The sequence below is a fragment of the Pan paniscus genome, chromosome 19 (assembly GCF_029289425.2).
Source record: "Pan paniscus chromosome 19, NHGRI_mPanPan1-v2.0_pri, whole genome shotgun sequence".
Classification (NCBI taxonomy): Eukaryota; Metazoa; Chordata; class Mammalia; order Primates; family Hominidae; genus Pan; species Pan paniscus.
The window spans coordinates 9,865,343-9,883,642 of NC_073268.2; the positions used below are offsets into that span (position 1 = coordinate 9,865,343).

The 18,300-nt window shown below is 44.2% G+C and overlaps 1 protein-coding gene across 1 annotated transcript in view; it reads right to left on the bottom strand.

The window, feature by feature from the left end:
* SMG6 (SMG6 nonsense mediated mRNA decay factor) overlaps positions 1-18,300 on the bottom strand; it is a 244,113-nt gene that overhangs the window by 225,134 nt on the left and 679 nt on the right. The window contains exons 2-6 of the mRNA XM_003816861.6: positions 13,923-15,681; positions 12,880-13,072; positions 12,263-12,373; positions 7,884-7,990; positions 7,566-7,644 (exon numbers count right to left, since the gene is read on the bottom strand). Coding sequence (XP_003816909.3) covers positions 7,566-7,644; positions 7,884-7,990; positions 12,263-12,373; positions 12,880-13,072; positions 13,923-15,681 — 2,249 coding nt within the window. The remainder of the gene's footprint in view (positions 1-7,565; positions 7,645-7,883; positions 7,991-12,262; positions 12,374-12,879; positions 13,073-13,922; positions 15,682-18,300) is intronic.

Genomic DNA, 18,300 nt, shown 5'->3' on the forward strand with positions numbered 1-18,300 from the left:
TGTCTTATTTTAATTTGCAGCATTTTTCTTAGTGGAACAGAAGATAATGGTGCATCTAACAATCAATTACATATTTATCAAGTCTAATTTGCATCACTGTCTATACAGCTCACTTGTTTTCTCAACACATTTTTTTTTCAGGGAAGAAAGCAAGTCAATATTTTATCATTCCTGGCATCTAGAAAAGCACTGTACACGTGTTGTGTTCTCAATAAACACCTGAGATTCACTGATTGGAAGAGACAGAATGACTGACTGATTGGAATTGGCAGAAAAGTTGGGAAAATGTTGCTAACAGACAACTAAGATGAGACAGACAGAAAAAAGAGGGATAGAGGAAAAGAACTTGAAGAAAGTGCGAATCTAGGTCAGAGGTCTGTGAAAAAGAAAATTTAATTCAAATGACAAAAAGCCATTGAGGGAATTCAGCACAGTTGCAACATACAAGATCAACACACGAAATTCAGTTACATTTCTATATACTAGCAATGAGCAATCTGAAAAAAAAGAAATTAAGAAAACAATTTCTGGCTAGGCCTAATGGCTCAGGCCTATAATCCCAGCACTTTGGGAGGCAGAGGGAGGAGGCTCACTTGAAGCCAGGAGTTCAGGACCAGCCTTGGCAACGCAGTGAGACCCTCTTTTCTTTTTTTTTTTTTCTTTTTTGAGACGAAGTCTCGCTCTGTCATCCAGGCTGGAGTGCAGTGGCATGATCTCAGCTCACTGCAAACTCCACCTCCCGGATTTGAGCAATTCTCCCGCCTCAGCCTCCCGAGTAGCTGGGACTACAGGTGTGTGCTGCCACACCTGGCTAATTTTTATATTTTTAGTAGAGATGGGGTTTCACCAAGTTAGCCAGGCTGGTCTGGAACTCCTGACCTCAAGTGATCCGCCTGCCTCAGCCTCCCAAAGTACTGGGATTACAGGGGTCAGCCACCCCACCTGGCCAAGACCCTGTCTAAAAAAATAGAGAGAAAGAGAAAAAAAAGAAAACAATTCCTTTTGCAAAAGCATCAAAAAGAATGACATACTTAGGAATACATTTAACCAAGGAAGTGCAAAAATTATTATACACAGGGTTAAAAGAAATTAAAGAACGAAGTAAATGAAAAGACACCCCGTGTTCATGAATTAGAAGGCTTAATATTTTGAAGATGGCAATACTTCCCAAAGCAATCTACAGATTCAGTGCAACCTTATCAAAATTCCAATGATTTTGCAAAAATGAAAAAGCTGATCCTAAAATCCATACATAATTACAAGGGACCTCAAATGGCCAAAAAAAAAAAAAAAAAAAAAAACTAAGTTAGGGGACTCACATTTCCCAATTTTTCTTACCACAAACCTACAGTAACTAACACAGCTGTGGTACTGGCATGAGGACTGACATATAAATCAATGGAAGAAAACTGAAAGTTCAGAAAAAACCCACATATAAAGTGACTTTTTACAAGGGAACCAAGACCATTCAATGAAGAAAGAGCAGTCTCTTCAACAAATGGTGCTGAGAGAATGTAATAACGACATGTAAAAGAATGAAGTTGGACCTTTACCTCATACTATATATAAAAATTAACCTAAAATTAATCAAAGGCCTAAATATAAGAGGTAAAAGTCTAAAACTCTAAGAAGAAAACGTAGAGGTAAATTTTCTAAACCTTGGATTTGGTAATGGTTTCACAGCTATGACATCGAAAGTGAAAGGAACAAAAGAAAAAAAGATAAACTGGACTTCAGCAAAATTAAAAAACACTTGTGCATCAAAAGATATTCACAACAGAATGAAAAGACAATCCACAAAATGGAAGGAAATGTTGGCAAATTATGTATCTAATAAAGGTCTAGCATCCAGAATATATAAAGAACTCATACATCTTGACAACACAAAAGATAAAATAATCTTTTTTTTTTTTTTTTTTTTTTTTTTGAGACAGAGTCTCACTCTGTCGCCCAGGCTGGAGAGCAGTGGCGCGATCTTGGCTCACTGCAAGCTCCGCCTCTCGGGTTCACGCCATTCTCCTGCCTCAGCCTTCCCAGTAGCTGGGACTACAGGCGCCTGCCACCGCGCCTGGCTAATTTTTTGTATTTTTAGTAGAGACGGGATTTCGTCGTGGTCTCAATCTCTTGACCTCGTGATCCGCCCGCCTCGGACTCCCAAAGTGCTGGGATTACAGGCGTGAGCCACTGTGCCCGGCTAAAATAACAATTTTTAAATGGACAAAGGACTTGAATAGACATTTCTCCAAAGATGATATGCAAATGACCAATGTGCATATGAAAAAATGCTCATCATTAGGGAAACATAAATTAAAACCATAATGTGATATCACCTCACCACCACTACGATGGCTACTATCAGAAATGCAGAAAATAACAAGTGTTGGCAAGAAAGTGGAGAAATCAGAAGCCTTGCATGCTGTTGGCTGGAATGTAAAATGGTGTAGCTGCTATGGAAAACAATATGGTTGTTCTAAAAACCTAAAATCAGAATTACCAAATGATCTAGTAATTCGTTTTCTGGGTATGTACCCAGAAGAATTGGAAGCAGGGTCTTGAAGAGATTTTATTTGAACACCCATGTTCACTGTGGCATTATTCACAATAGCCAACAGATGGAAGCAATCCAAGTATCCATCAATAGGTGAATGTACATATAAAATGTGGTATATATACACAATGAAATATAATTCACCCTCCAAAAGGAGGAAATGCTGACACATGCTACAACATGGATGAACCTTGAGGACCTAAGCTAAGTGAAATAAGCCAGTCACAAAAGGACAAATACTGTATAATTCCACTTATATGAGGTACCTAGAGTAGCCAAATTCACAGTGACAGAAAGCAGAAGGGTAGTTGCAGAGGTTGTGGGAAGAGAGAAGTGGGAGCTGTTATTTAATAGATATGGAGTTTCAGTTTTGTAAAATGAAGAGCATTCTGGAGACTGGTTACACTACAATATGAATGTACTTAATGCTACTGAAGCTACACTTAAAAATGGGTAAGACAGGCAGGGCACGGTGGCTCACGCCTGTAATCCCAGCACTTTCGGAGGCCAAGGTGGGCGGATCACCTGAAGTCTGGAGTTCGAGACCAGCCTGGCCAACATGGCGAAACCCCATCTGCATTAAAAATACAAAAATTAACCAGGCGTGGTGGTATAAGCCTGTGGTCCCAGCTACTCAGGAAGCTGAGAAAGGAGAATCACTTGAACCCGGGAGGTGGAGGTTACAGTGAGCCAAGATCGTGCCACTGCACTCCAGCCTGGGCCACAGAGCGAGACTCCATCACAAAAAAAAGAAAAAGAGCAAGACAGCCCAGGAGTGGTAGCTCATGCCTGTAATCCCAGCACTTTGGGAGGCTGAGGCAGGTGGCTAGCTTGAAGTCAGGACTTCAAGACCAGCCTGAGCAACATAGTGAAACCAAATCTCTACTAAAAATACAAAATTTTAGCCAAGTGGGGTGGCATGCGCCTGTGGTCCCAGCTACTTGGGAGGCTGGGGTAGGAGGATCACTTGAGCCTGGGAGGCAGAGGTTGCAGTGAGCCAAGATCAGGCCACTGCACTCCAGCCTGGGTGACAGAGACCTTCTCTCAATTAAAAAAAAAAAAAAAAAAAGTGGGTAAGATAGGCAGGGCTGGTGGCTCACACCTGTATCCTAGCACTTTGAGAGGCTGAGGTGGGCAGATCACTTAGGAGCTCAGGAGTTCAAGACCAGCCTGGATAACATGGCGAAATCCCGTCTCTACAAAAAATACAAAAATTAGCCAGGCGTGAGCAGCTGGGCGCGGTGGCTCACGCCTGTAATCCCAGCACTTTGGGAGGCTGAGGTGGGCGGATCACGAGGTCAGGAGATTGAGACCATCCTGGCTAACACAGTGAAACCCCGTCTCTACTAAAAATACAAAAAATTAGCCGGGTGTGGTGGAGGGCACCTGTAGTCCCAGCTACTCGGGAGGCTGAGGCAGGAGAATGGCGTGAACCCGGGAGGCGGAGCTCGCAGTGAGCCGAGACTGCGCCACTGCACTCCAGCCTGGGCAACAGAGCGAGACTCTGTCTCAAAAAAAAAAAAAAAAAAAAAAATTAGCCAGCTGTGGTGGCGGGCACCTGTAGTTGCATCTATTTGGGGGGCTGAGGCAGAAGAATAGCTTGAACCTGGGAGGTTGAGGCTGCAGTGAGCTGAGGTCATGCCACTGTATTCCAGCCTGGGTGACAAAGTGAGACCCTGCCTCAAAAAAAAAAAAAAAAATTAAGTGACTGGGAGCAGTGACTCATGCCTGTAATCTCAGCAGTTCGGGAGGCCAACGCAAGAGGATCACTTGAGGCCAGGAGTTCCAAGACCTGCCTGGGCAACGGAGTGAGATCCTGTCTATACAAAAAATCAAAATATTACCTGGGTATGATGGTGTGTGCCTGTAGTCCCAGCTAATCAGGAGGCTAAGGCAGGAGGATCACTTGAGCCCAGGAGGTCGAGACTGCAGTGAGCTATGATTGTGTCACTGCACTCCAGCCTAGGTGACAGAGTGCGATCCTCTTAAATATATATACACACATATATATGTGGGTAAGAGGATAAATTCTATGAGTATTTTACAATTAAAATTTTAAAACTGCCAGGTGCAGTGGCTCACGCATATAATCCCAGTGTGAGGCTGAGGTAGGTGGATCACTTGAGGTCACGAGTTCAAGACCAGCCTGGCCAACATGGTGAAACCCCATCTCTACTAAAAATACAAAAAAATTAGCAGGGGCTGGTGGTGTGCACCTGTAATCCCAGCTACCCTGGAGGCTGAGGCAGGAGAATAGCTTGAACCCAGGAGGCGGAGGTTACAGTAAGCCGAGACTACTGCAGCGCTGCACTCCGGCCTGCGCAACAAAGCGAGGCTCCATCTCAAAAAAAAATAATTATTATTTTATACATATATATATATGTAATTAAAATTTTTCTCAATGAGCAATTTCTCCCAATAGCAAATCAGCACATGAAAAGATGCACATCATTAGTTGCTAGGAGAATCCAATAAAAAACCACAATGAGTTATCACTTAATACTCACTAGGTTTGTGGATACCAACAAACTGATTCTAAAGTTTACATGGGAAGGCAAAAGATCCAGAATAGTCAATACAATACTGAAAAACAAAGGTGGAAGACTGACACTACTGAACTTCAAGACATAAATAAAGTTACAGGAACCAAGACAGTGTGGTACTGACCAAAGAACAGAGAAATAGATGAACAGAGAGGCCAGAAATAAACTCATGCAAATATAGTCAGCTGGTCTTTGACAAAGGAGCAAAGGCAATTCGATGGTGAAAGGACAGTCATTTCAACAAATGGTGCTAGAACAACTGTATATCCACCTGCATCAATAAATCTATATACGAGCCTTACACTTTTCACAAAAATTAACTCAAAATGTATTACAGACCTAAATGTAAAACATAAAACTATACAACTGCTAGAAAATAACACAACATTAAGCTAGCCGTGGGTGTGAAGACAACTTCTTAAATAAAACACCAGAAGCATAACCCATGAAAGAAATAACTGGTAAGATGGATTTCATTAAAATTTAAAACTTCTGCTCTGCAAAAGACACTGCTGAAGAATGCGAAGACAAGCCACAGTCTGGAAGAAAATAGATGCAAAACACACACCTGATAAAGGACTTGTTACCAAAATATACAAAGAACTCTTAAATAAGGGAAAAAACTCAATTTTAAAAATGGGCAAAAAAGTAGGGGGGGGGGCCAAAAGATCTGAACACCTCACTGAATAAGATATGTAGATGGCAAGCATATGAAAAGACGCTCAACATTGTGTATCATTAGAGAACTGCAAAAAGTCATACATTATATGATCCCATTTATGTGAGACATCCAGAACAGGTAAAGATACAGAGACAGAAATCAGACTAGTGGTTGTCAGGGGCTGAGGGGAGGCAGGGATGGAAAGCGTAAGTATCAGGTCTCCTTTGGGGTGATGAAAATGTTCTGACACATGGCCAGGTGCGGTGGGTCACGCCTGTAATCCCAACACTTTGGGAGGCCGAGGCGGGCGGATCACGAGGTCAGGAGATCAAGACCATCCTGGCTAACACAATGAAACCCTGTCTCTACTAAAAATACAAAAATTAGCCGGGCATGGTCACACAATGAAACCCCATCTCTACTAAAAATACAAAAAATTAGCCAGGCATGGTGGCAGGCACCTGTAGTCCCAGCTACTCGGGAGGCTGAGGCAGGAGAATGGCGTGAACCCGGGAGGCAGAGCTTGCAGTGAGCCGAGATTGCGCCACTGCACTCCAGCCTGGGCGAAAGAGCGAGACTCCGTCTCAAAAAAAAAAAAAAAGGAAAATGTTCTGACACTAGATAAAGGTGATGGTTAATTGTATTTTCTAATTAACAGTTTATTCAATGATTACAAAGAAGGAATAAGGAAAAGACGGATATAGAGAAAAAGGGAAGAAAAAATACTGCTGCAAAGAGGGGCGGGAAAAAAAATCACATAAACCCATCACAGAGAATAAGACAGAGGTAAAAACAGGAGAGAGAGATTCAACAAATTTTGAAAGAAGTGTTTCAATAAACCACATTACTTAATCAACTATTTCAATCCATAATTATTAAGAATTTTCTTGGGAGGCTGAGGCTGGAGGATCACTTCGGCCCAGGTGTTTTGAGGCCAGCCTGGGCAACAAAGCAATACCCCGTCTCTACAGAAAAATACTTTTTGTTATCTGGGTGCAGTAGTGTGTGCCTGCAGTCCCAGTTACTTGGGAGGCTGAGGCAGGAGGATCACCTAAGCCAGTAGTTTGTGTCACTGCACTCCAGCCTGGGTGACAGAGCAAGACCCTGCCTCTCTCTAAAAAAAAAAAAAAAAAAAAAAAGACAATTTTCTCCTTGCTAATGAGCATCTTATTTGTTTCTTACGATGGAACCTCTGGTACCTACCACTGGTCCCCACTTTCCCCCTTGAATTGAGCTTTCTCCCTAGGAGCTGTCTCAGCTCCCAAGGCCCGCTTCTCCATTACAGACATATTTAGAGCACAGTGATTAGACCTAGGGAGGTACAATCTGGTGCTTACCGTGCTTCTGCTAAGGAGGCACCTCAGATAAAAAGTTAAAAGAAGTAACAGGGTCTAGGGAAAGGAAGCAAAGATCTGACTACTTAGAGGTAGGTGAAAACTTTAAGGGAGAGAAGTAAGCCTTATTTTTCGTCTAGAATGAGTTGCCTAGTTCAACAGAAAGGGAAGAGAATCAAGACAAAATTCAGAGCAGAAGCTCTGGTCAGAAACAAAGAATGGTGTTTAGCTGGAGCATGAGCATTCCCTCAGGAATTTAAGTGCAGTGGTAAGTGGAGAGATGAAGTACAGAGTTAAGTGAAGTGAGGAATCCCTGACAACTTAATTCTGAGAGTAACCGTAACAAAAGGAGTTTGAGGGGATAGTCTTTGGGCTACAGTGATGAGATGAAATGAAGCTCCAGGAACTGATATTATCAAACTCCATATGGTAAGATACTTCCTGCAAAGCACTTTTCCCCTGTCCACAGGATTTCTTACCGTATACACTGCCAGCAAAGCCAACTGGTTATAGGGGCGCCCATTCTTGGGAGCAATGTGCTGGGCCTTCAGGTACCAACTAGAACAGAAAAACAGTAAGAAAATGCTAGTTCCAGATTAGCTTTTTCCCAATTCATCCTGATAGCCCTAATACTTAAAACATAAGGTAGAGTGTTAGATGTAACCCTGGAGGGGTAAGGCATGACTACAGGGACCAATAGGGACACCTGTACAACACCCATATGGCCTACTGCTCTTAGTAAGGCTTAGCTTAGAGCCACACAGAGAAGAGAAATAACGAAGTAGAGGTAAAAGTACCTGCGTGCTTTCCCATAATTCGCTGTATCACTGGCTTGCTCCCGGTACCTAGCAATATCTCCTTGGCATATCATGCATCGCTGGGCACTGATCAAGGCATATTTTACCTTCAGGAAAAACAACCAGTTAGTAGAAAAGCCAAGAAACACTAACTTCAACCCTCAAAGGACAGGGATGGGGTGAAAATGACAATGTAGCACTCCTAAGGCACTAGCGGTCCTCAACAAAGTATAAAGTTTTTAGCCTAAACCTGACTACCAAAAAAACACAACAAACTATAAAGTTTTCAGCCTAAACCTGACTACCAAAAAAACAGTCAGCAGTGTGATAGAAAATTTAGTGAGAAAGAGAGAGGGTGATTCTTGAGTCCCAGGCAAATGAAAGAAAATATTTTGATATTAGTAGTCAGGAGACCTGACTCTACGGAATGGTGTTGGATCTCAAGGAAGTCTTTGAGATGCTCTGGGACTCAGTTTCTTCACCTGAATGTAAAAATAACTACTCTATAGGGTAACTGGAGGAAATAAATGTAAAAATATTTTATAAACTATAAAGAGACAAACAAATATGAAGACAATTGTTTACTCTGTTCTTTTTTTTCCCCCCCTAATAATTTCTGAGACAGCGTCTCACTCTGTTGCCCAGGCTGGAGTGTAGTGGCGCGATCTCAGCTCACTGCAACCTCCACCTCCTGAGCTCAAGCGATTCTCGTGCCTCAGCCTCCTGAGTAACTGGGATGATAGGCATGCGCCACCATGCCTGGCTAATTTTTTTATTTTTAATAGAGACAGGGTTTCACCATGTTGCCCAGGCTGGTCTCAAACTCCTGGCCTCAAGTGATCCATCTGCCTGCCTCAGCATCCCAAAGTGCTGGGATTACAGGCGTGAGCCATCACGCCCACCCACTTTTTTTGCCATCATTATAGTCTTTCTTCAAACTGTTAACATCACTGAATTGTACCACGGCATTACATTACCTTCACCTAAAACAATGAATCGTCCTTTATCACACATTAACAACATGCCACACACTGTGCAGTACTATGTGTTTTCTCACTGATTGGCTTGGCATCTGTCACTCAGAAAACAGAGTAAACCAATCCCAAGGCATGTGCCCCCCAAAATATCTCCCTAGGGAACACCACCTCACAGCACACAATATAATTCCACTCCACTCCACACAAAAGAAATTAACATATCACTGAATAAAGAACAAAGCTTCATTGAGAAGAAGATACTGACCCCTCAGGAAGGCACACTCACTAAGCGAAATAGCTACTGCACATTAACCTCCTACCTAGCACATAACTCAAATTTGTACCTCAGCAAAGTTATAATCACTACATATCACATACCCTCTAAGTCCTAACTGTTCCACAAATTCTATGAATGAACATCCCCAAAGGTGTTAAGAATCCTCCGTATTTAACTGATAAAGCACAAAGAGAACTGATTATGCCTCCATACTACATCCACTTTGTCATGTTGGTAAGAGAGAAAAACAAAACAAAACAAAACAAATTCTTTCAAAGGCTCTCCGTCAGCCTCAGCATGAAGTCCTGGACGATTGAGCCTCTGCTTACCTCATCAGCACCACATTCCCGGTCACTTTCTGTACCTCAGTCAGACCAGACTCCTCAGTTCCCCTAACACACCACGCTGTTTTCCACTTCAGGGCCTTTAAGTATATTGTCCTCTTCCCCTAAAATGCTCCTCTCCTTGCATCTACACATACACCTTCACCTGGCTGATGCTTTCGGCCTTCAGCGTTAGTTTAACTATGATTTTCTCAGTCTCACAGGATTCTTTAAAACTAGGTTAACCCTTTACAGTATACACCCCCAACATCCTTGGCAAAAGTCACTCCATCAGCAGTTACTCATCCAAAGTCTGTACTCACCCCCAATCAAACACTAAACTCCAAGAAACAGGAGCACGGTTTTTTTTCAATCTGCACTGAATTGCCTCTGCCTAAAATACCACCAAGCATGTAAGAGGAACTCAATAAACACTTTTTTTTTTTTTTGAGATAGAGTCTCACTTTGTTGTCCAGGCTAGAGTGCAATAACGCAGTCTTGGCTCACTGCAACCACTTCCTCCTGGTTTTTAAGCGATTCTCCTGTCTCAGCCTCCTGAGTAGCTGGGATTACAGGCATGCACCACCACACCCAGCTAATTTTTGTATTTTTAGTAGAGAGGGGGTTTCGCCATGTTGGGCCAGGCTGGTCTCAAACTCCTGACCTCAGGTGATCTGCCTGCCTTGGCCTCCCAAAGGGCTGGGATTAAGGAGCGAGCCACTGCGCCCAGCCAAAAACATCTGTCCATCAGTAAGAAAGTGTGTATGTAGTAGAAGGAGCAAAAAGGCAAGAGGAAGCCTCTGCTCCATAAATCATGCTGCTCTCTCTAATGCATCTCTAACTGCTTCCTAAATATGCTCAACTTTCCAATCTTAAAACAAAAACTGGCCAGGCGTGATACAGACAAAAAAAAAAAACGAAAAACAAAGAACAAAAAACCTTCTCTTAGAACCCTATGTTCTTTTAGCTGTCTTCCCTCCTTGTCTTCGCAGCCAAGATGCTTAAAAGAATGGTCTATATTACTCTCTGGCAATCTCTACTGCTTTATCTCTCTTCACTACAATCTGGCTTCCAGTTTCCCCAACTAAATTAACTCTTGATAAGTTCATCCAATCCAACGGACACTTTTCAGTAATCTTAACATTTGACAGCTCCATCGCACTTGACAATTTTACCTACCCCCACCTTGAAATGTAACCCCCGTTTCTGGCCAGCCTTCCCAGTACCCCAACTTTTGCTTCAACCACCACCTGTATCATGATGACTCATGAATCTATATCACCAGCCCAGCTTTCTCCTGACCTCCAGAGAGACCACAATATTCACTTGTTCACTTTCAAGTTCCTGTAACACACACACCTCCACATCAGCATATCCAAACCTGAACCAATCTCTTTCCTTTGCAGCCACTCCCCTGGACTACCAGCTGGGAGATGATTCAGACTCTTCATGCCTCCAATCTCATCCCTCACACCAAATCAGTCAACAATTCCATTCTATTTCCTTTCTTTCTTTCCAATCTGTCTTCTCTTTCCCATCTCCACGACCTCTATCTTAGTTCAGACCTACAACCTGACTCCTCTATCTCCACTCTTGCCCAGCTCCCATCCAAACTCACCAATTTGCCCAAGTGACTGGTTCTAAGAACAAATCTACCTTATCCATTTACTAAAAAATCAATTAATGGTTCCCCAGTGCTTTCAGAATGAAGTCCAAACTCTTCGGCATAGCATATGAGAGTTTATGACCTAGTCGCTTCCCACTTCGTTAGCTTTTCCACCTACAATAGCCCCCTCCACACTACAAACACCAGCATACTGAAGTTCTTGCACTTTCCCAACAATGCCTGGTTCTCTTTTGCTGGACCCTCTATCTAAACTGCCCCTCCCACCTTCAAACTCCTAGTCATGTTTCAAAACTCAGCTTGACAATCTCCAAGAAGCCTTCCTTGGCCCCACCAGGCTAAGTTAGATTCACTTCTCCCTATGGCCTTTCAACACTCTGTATCAGGGGTCCCCAACCCCCAGGCCGCGGACTGGTACCAGTCTCTGGTCTGAGCGGTGGGCAGGCAAGCATCATCACCTGAACCCTACCTCCTGTCAGATCAGCAGTGGTATTAGTTCTCACAGGTGCGCAAACCCTATTGTGAACTAAGCATGCGAGGGACCTAGGCTATGCACTCCTCATGAGAATCTAATGCCCCAACATCCCCGTCCATGGAAAAACTGTCTTCCAAGAAAACAGTCCCCGGTGCCAAAAAGGCTAGGGACTGGCCAGGCCCGGTGGCTCGTGCCTGCAATCCCAGCACTTTGGGAGGCTGAGGCGGGTGGCTCACCGAAGGTCAGAAGTTTGAGACGAGCCTGGGCAACATGATGAAACCCCCGTCTCTACAAAACATAGAAAAATTAGCCAGGCTTGGTGGTGGGCACCTGTAACGCCAGCTACTCGGGAGACTGACAGAGGAGAATCCCTTAAACCTGGGAGGCAGAGGTTGAAGGTTACAGTGAGCCAAGATCAAACCACTGCACTCCAGCCTGGGTGACAAGAATGAAACTCCTTCTCAAAAAACGAAAAAAAAAAAAAAAAAAAAGAAAGAAAAAAGGCTGGGGAGCACTGCTATATACCATTACCATAGTACATACGACATTACAATTGTTGGTTTAATCTATCTGTCCCTGCACTGAACTGTACCTTTCATTCTTTTATCCTCAACACCCAGTACAGTGTCTAGCACATACCTAACACTAGATAAATGCTTACGAAACGAATGAAAATTTAAGATACATAAAGAAGGTAGCTTACTGTCTTGCGTAATGGCTTGCTGCGAATGGCAAGACCATCCATGTAGTCTTCCAGTTTGAACTTGTAAGTAACCTGCAGCTTCTGAAGCAAACTATCAAAGAAGTCACTACCCTATAAAAAGAAAAAAAGAAATGACTGAATCAATCTATTCTAATCCAACCCATCCACCAAAAACCGGGGCAGACAACCCTCTCACAGTTCTGCTGATGTTCAGACATCCTATGAAAAGGGGGCACGCACAATATTCACTGGCCATCAATTTGAGAACAAGGCAAATTCACAGTCAAAGCCTCCATGGTTTTAAAGATATGAACACATGAACACACACACACACACGCTCTCTCCACACAAACACAAACACAAACACATACATACACATTCTCATTCTCTCTCTTTTAGGCCAAGGCATTCAGAAAGCTTTCAACCTCAAAACTCCAATTGCCAGTAATTTATGGTCCCAAGGAAGCAACTGGTGTAGGGCAGGCTCAGAACCCAAGAAAAGGGCAGTTTTTTTGTCGATATTCTGTTCTAAAACATAGTATTTCAGGTAGTAAAAATCCATCGTAACTACAGAATGCTGAAGCCTTTACCCTGAGGACAAAAAGATGACAGTTTACCTCATCCAAGAGCACCAAAAGTCTGTTCCGAATCTGTTCTGGGTTCTCAACATTCGGATCCTTGACAAGTTGCCTGAACTTCTCAATCACCTGATAGAAAGCATTCTTCCACAGGATCTGATCCACATTCTGATTATCAGAGAACTCAATATCTAATAGAATACAGCGCTCATATAGCTGCAGCAGTTCAGCTCTGGAATAAAATACATGCAACTTCCAGCTCCAAATACACCACAGAAAAAGCTAGACTCAAGTTTTGAGATTCCTGCAAATTAACCACCTCCCCTGGCAGTAAATAAAAAATGTGACCAGGTAGGTATACTACTCACTCTGGTTTCCATTCTGCAGAGCAGAATGTCATTCTAAAGATAGTTGTGTCTAGGAAAATAGTTTTTCCCCATATGTCTTAACCTAAATTTAACAACTGAAATAAGATCTTCACTGCAAGTTACATGTTGTTCATTTCTTGGCATTCTAGAAAGTCTTTTTCCATTTCAAGATTCCATGATCCCTTAAAGATAATTTTTTCTTAAAGAAAAAGTAGGATGCATAATTATTTGTAAGACTAGAAATAGGGCCGGGCGCGGTGGCTCATGCCTGTAATCCCAGCACTTTGGGAGGCTGAGGCAGGCGGATCACGAGGTCAGGAGATCGAGATCATCCTGGCTAACATGGTGAAACCCCGTCTCTCTAAAAATACAAAAAATTAGCCGGGTGTGGTGGCAGGCGCCTGTAGTCCCAGCTACTTGGGAGGCTGAGGCAGGAGAATGGTATGAACACGGGAGGCGGAGTTTGTAGTGAGCCAAGATCGTGCCACTGCACTCCAGCTGGGCGACAGAGCGAGACTCCGTCTCAAAAAAAAAAAAAAAAAAAGACTAGACATAAAACTTCTGTTCTGTTTCCAACTGCCCTTCCCTTACAACGTGAAAAGGAAATAATACCCAGTGGCTCAGCTAAAAAGTTTCTACCTTCCTCAGCCATAGCAATCTATACACCTCCGGCTGATCCCCATTTCCCTCCAGCCAGAATAGACCACATCATACCTGAGTTGCGCCATCTTCTCCAGGCCCTCCGGACTGATGCGGTCCCTGGAGAGCAGGTTGCTGAGCTGCAGTTCCTGGTTGTCAGCCACCCGGAGAAGCCTGTGCAGCTCCTGTTGCTGCAGGTTCCTCATGTGCTGCTCTACCTCCTCGGGACTCATGGTGCTGGCAGGTAGAGGGCTACACACATACTGTCCTGACGGAGTCGGGTAGCCTGGGTAGTAAGGCCCTGGGTACACACCATTCGTAGGGCCCACTGGGTACTGTAGAGGGTTATAGCCCGTATAGGGATACTGGGAGGCAGGGCCTGGTGTCCGGGGGTAATAATAGGGGTTGTCAGAGTTTTGAAACTTATAGTAAGATGCCTGAGCCTGGCGTGAGTCACCCCAAGATGTAGGGCTGACTTCATCATCAGTGTCCAAGAAATGTAGCTGGGGCGTCTGAGTCTTTAGAGCAGGTTTCTGATCAGGATTGTTTGGGTCCCACAATCGGCGTGTGGTGCCTCCACGGCCCCAACTCCGAGTTCCCTTACTACCAGATCCAAACAAAAGCCGAGGTCCCAAAGGTGCGGACTCTGGAGAACCTGCTGAATTGACAGATAGGGTAGTATGGGCAGGCAAAATCAGAATGCCACGACCACGACCCCGAAGTTCTTGTTTCAGGTTTTTGGACTCCTGCTTCTCAGAGCCTTTGCCCCCACTGCTCAAGCCTTTGTCAGGCTTTCCTCTATCCATATCATCCCTGGCTGACCTCACCATGGGAGACTCTTTGTTCATGGCTTCTGCATCAAAAGTGACACGAAGAGTGCCTCGATTTTCTTTACCATTGTTTTTCTGCTCACCCTCCCCACGGCCAGACCAGTTTCTTTCTAAATGTTTCTTCCTTTCTGAACTTCTCCTGGGTCCTAATCCATCAGGCTCATCAATTCTGTCCTCATCTAAGGAATCGGTTGAGGACACAGACACTTGCTTCTTCAGTCGTGGCCTCTCCTTGGTCCTATCCTGTCGGCGGCGGCGACATCCATTATCAGTCAGGCCAGCTCCCTCAGCGCTGTTGTTGCTGCCAGCTGAGCTGGTACTGCACGTGCGGTAGCGATTCCTTCGTTTGTCTGAGCGGGAGTAGCGCTTTGCAGAACCTGGCTTCCCCTGGGCCGGGTCATCGTTGGTTTTTCTCATCCCCTCCCCTTTTTCAATCCTCTTTCCTTTTTCTCCCTTTGCAGCCCTTACTCTCTCACCACCTGGGCTCTTTTCTGTCTCAGCCCTGTCTGGTTTATTCACAACTTCCTCTTTCGCAACATTTCCCCTGTACTCCTCTTCCTCTACTCTCAGTTGTTCTACCTGGTTGAGGATTTCTTCCTCCTCCACCCGACTGGCTGATTCTTTGCTAACAGTCTGCAAACGTCGTCCAGGCTGATAGATCTGCAGGTCTGGTTTCTTTGTTCTTTTGATAATTTTTAGACTACGATCCTCTTGTCCAGCAGTCTTAGGAAAGGATTCTTGTCCCCGATTATTTTCTGGGTCTATAGGACCATTCTGCTGTTGGTTGTTCAGTTCCTTGCAGACATCTTTAACGGGCTGTGTACCATTTTCAACAGCAGAGCAATCTCGGTCATTAACAATTTCATCTTTGAATTCCTCACTCCCAGGGGGTTCCTTGATTTTGGGCTTGTTCCTTAGCCGAGAAAGGCCAGGCTTATAGATTTCCAGATCTGGACGCCTGTTATCTTTGCGCGGCCTGGCCTCCTTTAATTCCTTCATGTTTTCTGTTACGTCGGGGAAAGAGTTTGGGAGGGAAAGGTAGAAGATAAGAATAAAGAAGGAAGATGGGGGAAAGACTGTCATTCTGGTTAAGTAACAAAAAAAGTCGAGCAAGAATTACATATCCAAATGCTAATATTGGTAGGCAAAGAAGAACATTTCTGTAGAAGCAGAAATTCTGGGTTTACAACACTTGTTCAACAATTCACAAGACTAAGGACCTAACTGTCTTGGGGCTACCTACACTTGGGTAAGTGAAATGGGGGAAACCCATCTCCTTATGTGTTATCCAAGTCATATTCAGAAATCCAAGATCCCAAACTACCTCATTATTGTCAGAACAAAAGACCTCTCTAACCTTTTCAGCACTACACTGTTCTCTATCTATAGAGCCTGTGAATCCACCTCAGCCTTTTCTTCTGCCTCTAACTTTTTCCTGGGTGGCTAAGTTCTTTTAACATAACAGCAGGGGGAAAAAGTAAAAAAGGAGAAAAAGAGGGGGGGGGCTATTATAACAATTATCAGTCCTGGACATCTCTGGAGAAAAAAAATGCAACTTTAGTCTTTAAACTTGACCAGGATGATTCTCTTCTTCAAGATACCAATTACCAAATAACATACCTGCTGGTGAATTAAACAGCAAGCAGTTCTTTTCCCATTCTTCAACTTCACCCATCCTCACCAACTCACTAACAGTAGCTCACAGAGTTACCAAAATACTGCTCAGACTATCATACTAGAATACTGACACTAACTGCTACTGTGATGATGGAATTATTAGAAAAAAGTTTCATAAGGGAACTTTCCCTGGATGCTGATGGAAAGATTGTGACATACTCTCAAAATGCCAACAACTGGGAACTCAAGAATTAAGAATAATACAGGACTTTAGAAACCACTCTCGGCTGGGCGCGGTGGGTCACGCCTGTAATCCCAGCACTTTGGGAGGCCGTGGTGGGTGGATCACGAGGTCAGGAGATCGAGACCATCCTGGCTAACACGGTGAAACCCCGTCTCAACAAAAAATACAAAAAATTAGCCGGGCATGGTGGCGGGCGCCTGTAGTCCCAGCTACTCGGGAAGCTGAGGCAGAAGAATGGCGTGAACCCAGGAAGCGGAGCTTGCAGTACGCGGAGACCGCGCCACTGCACTCCAGCCCGGCGGACAGATACTTACTTAAGTATCTGGTTTTTTTAAAAAGTATCTGTTACCGTTATCAAAAGTAACCACTATACATTTCAATGGAGATCGCGCCACTGCACTCCAGCCCGGCGGACAGATACTTACTTAAGTATCTGGTTTTTTAAAAAAGTATCTGTTACCGTTATCAAAAGTAACCACTAAACATTTCAATGGGAAAGTGACAGAATTCGGGAGAATATTATCAAGTACACAAATGGAATGCTATATAAAATCCTAGCATAGGCCAGGTGCAGTAGCTCACGCCTATAATCCCAGCACTTTGGGAGGCTGAGGCGGGAGGACTGCTTGAGGCCAGGAGTTCGAGATCAGCCTGGGCAACATGGCAACACCCTGTCTCTATAACATATAGAAAAAATAGCCAGGTGTGGTGGTGCAGGTCTGTAATTCCAGCTACTCGGAAGGCTGAGGTGGGAGGATCACTTGAGCACAGGAGGGGGAGGCTACAGTGAGCTGAGATCGCTCCACTGCACTCCAGCCTGGAAGACAGAGTGAGACCCTGCCTCAAAAAAATTGGCCGGGCACGGTGGCTCACGCCTGTAATCCCAGCACTTTGGGAGGCCAAGGCGGGCGGATCACGAGAACAGGAGTCCAGACCATCCTGGCCAACACGGAGAAACCCCGTCGCTACAAAAATACAAAAAATTAGCCGGGCGTGGTGGCACACGCCTGCAGTCCCAGCTACTCGGGAGGCTGAGGTAGGAGAATGGCGTGAACCCGGGAGGCGGAGGTTGCAGTGAGCAGAGATCGCGCCACTGCACTCCAGCCTGGGCGACAGAGCTAGACTCCGTCTCAAAAAATAATAACAACAACAATAAAAAAGTTTTTAATCCTAGTATTGGTCTCTAAATATAAATGCAAACAAGCCCAAAACAGGAATCATATGCTCCAGCAAGTACATTTACTGTTTGTAGGTGTATGGAAAAGGGGAAGAAAAGAGACTGAGGTTTTGGATAGTGCTTCACTATTTTCATAAGTTTAAAAGGTAGGTTCATGAAGTATCCACAAAGATAAAGCAGTTTAACCCAAGAATAGCTCACCCTCGGCAGTCTGTAACTTGGTGGGGGGCGGGGGGATGGGGAAAGCTATTCCTACTACTTTCTAGAGCAGCGGGAGAAAATAGCCTTAATAATCCAATTATGTTAATCAACAAAAACCAATTTCACAGACTGGCCGCAAACCTAGAGAAGGCACCTATCACAGCTACCATTCTACACAACTCTATTGCCTAACGCAGAAGAGGTGAGACACTTAGAATCTTTCTTACTTTCCTGACGTGGCTGGAGACTTGAAATTAACTTGCAAATTGAGCATTCTCTCTAATAAAAACTGCTCCCACACATGCCAGGGCCAAACCCGAGTAGTCTGAGGTCCCGGATCCCTCCAGTGGCGCAGCTTTCGGAAGCCTGTCTTGGGGGGGAAAA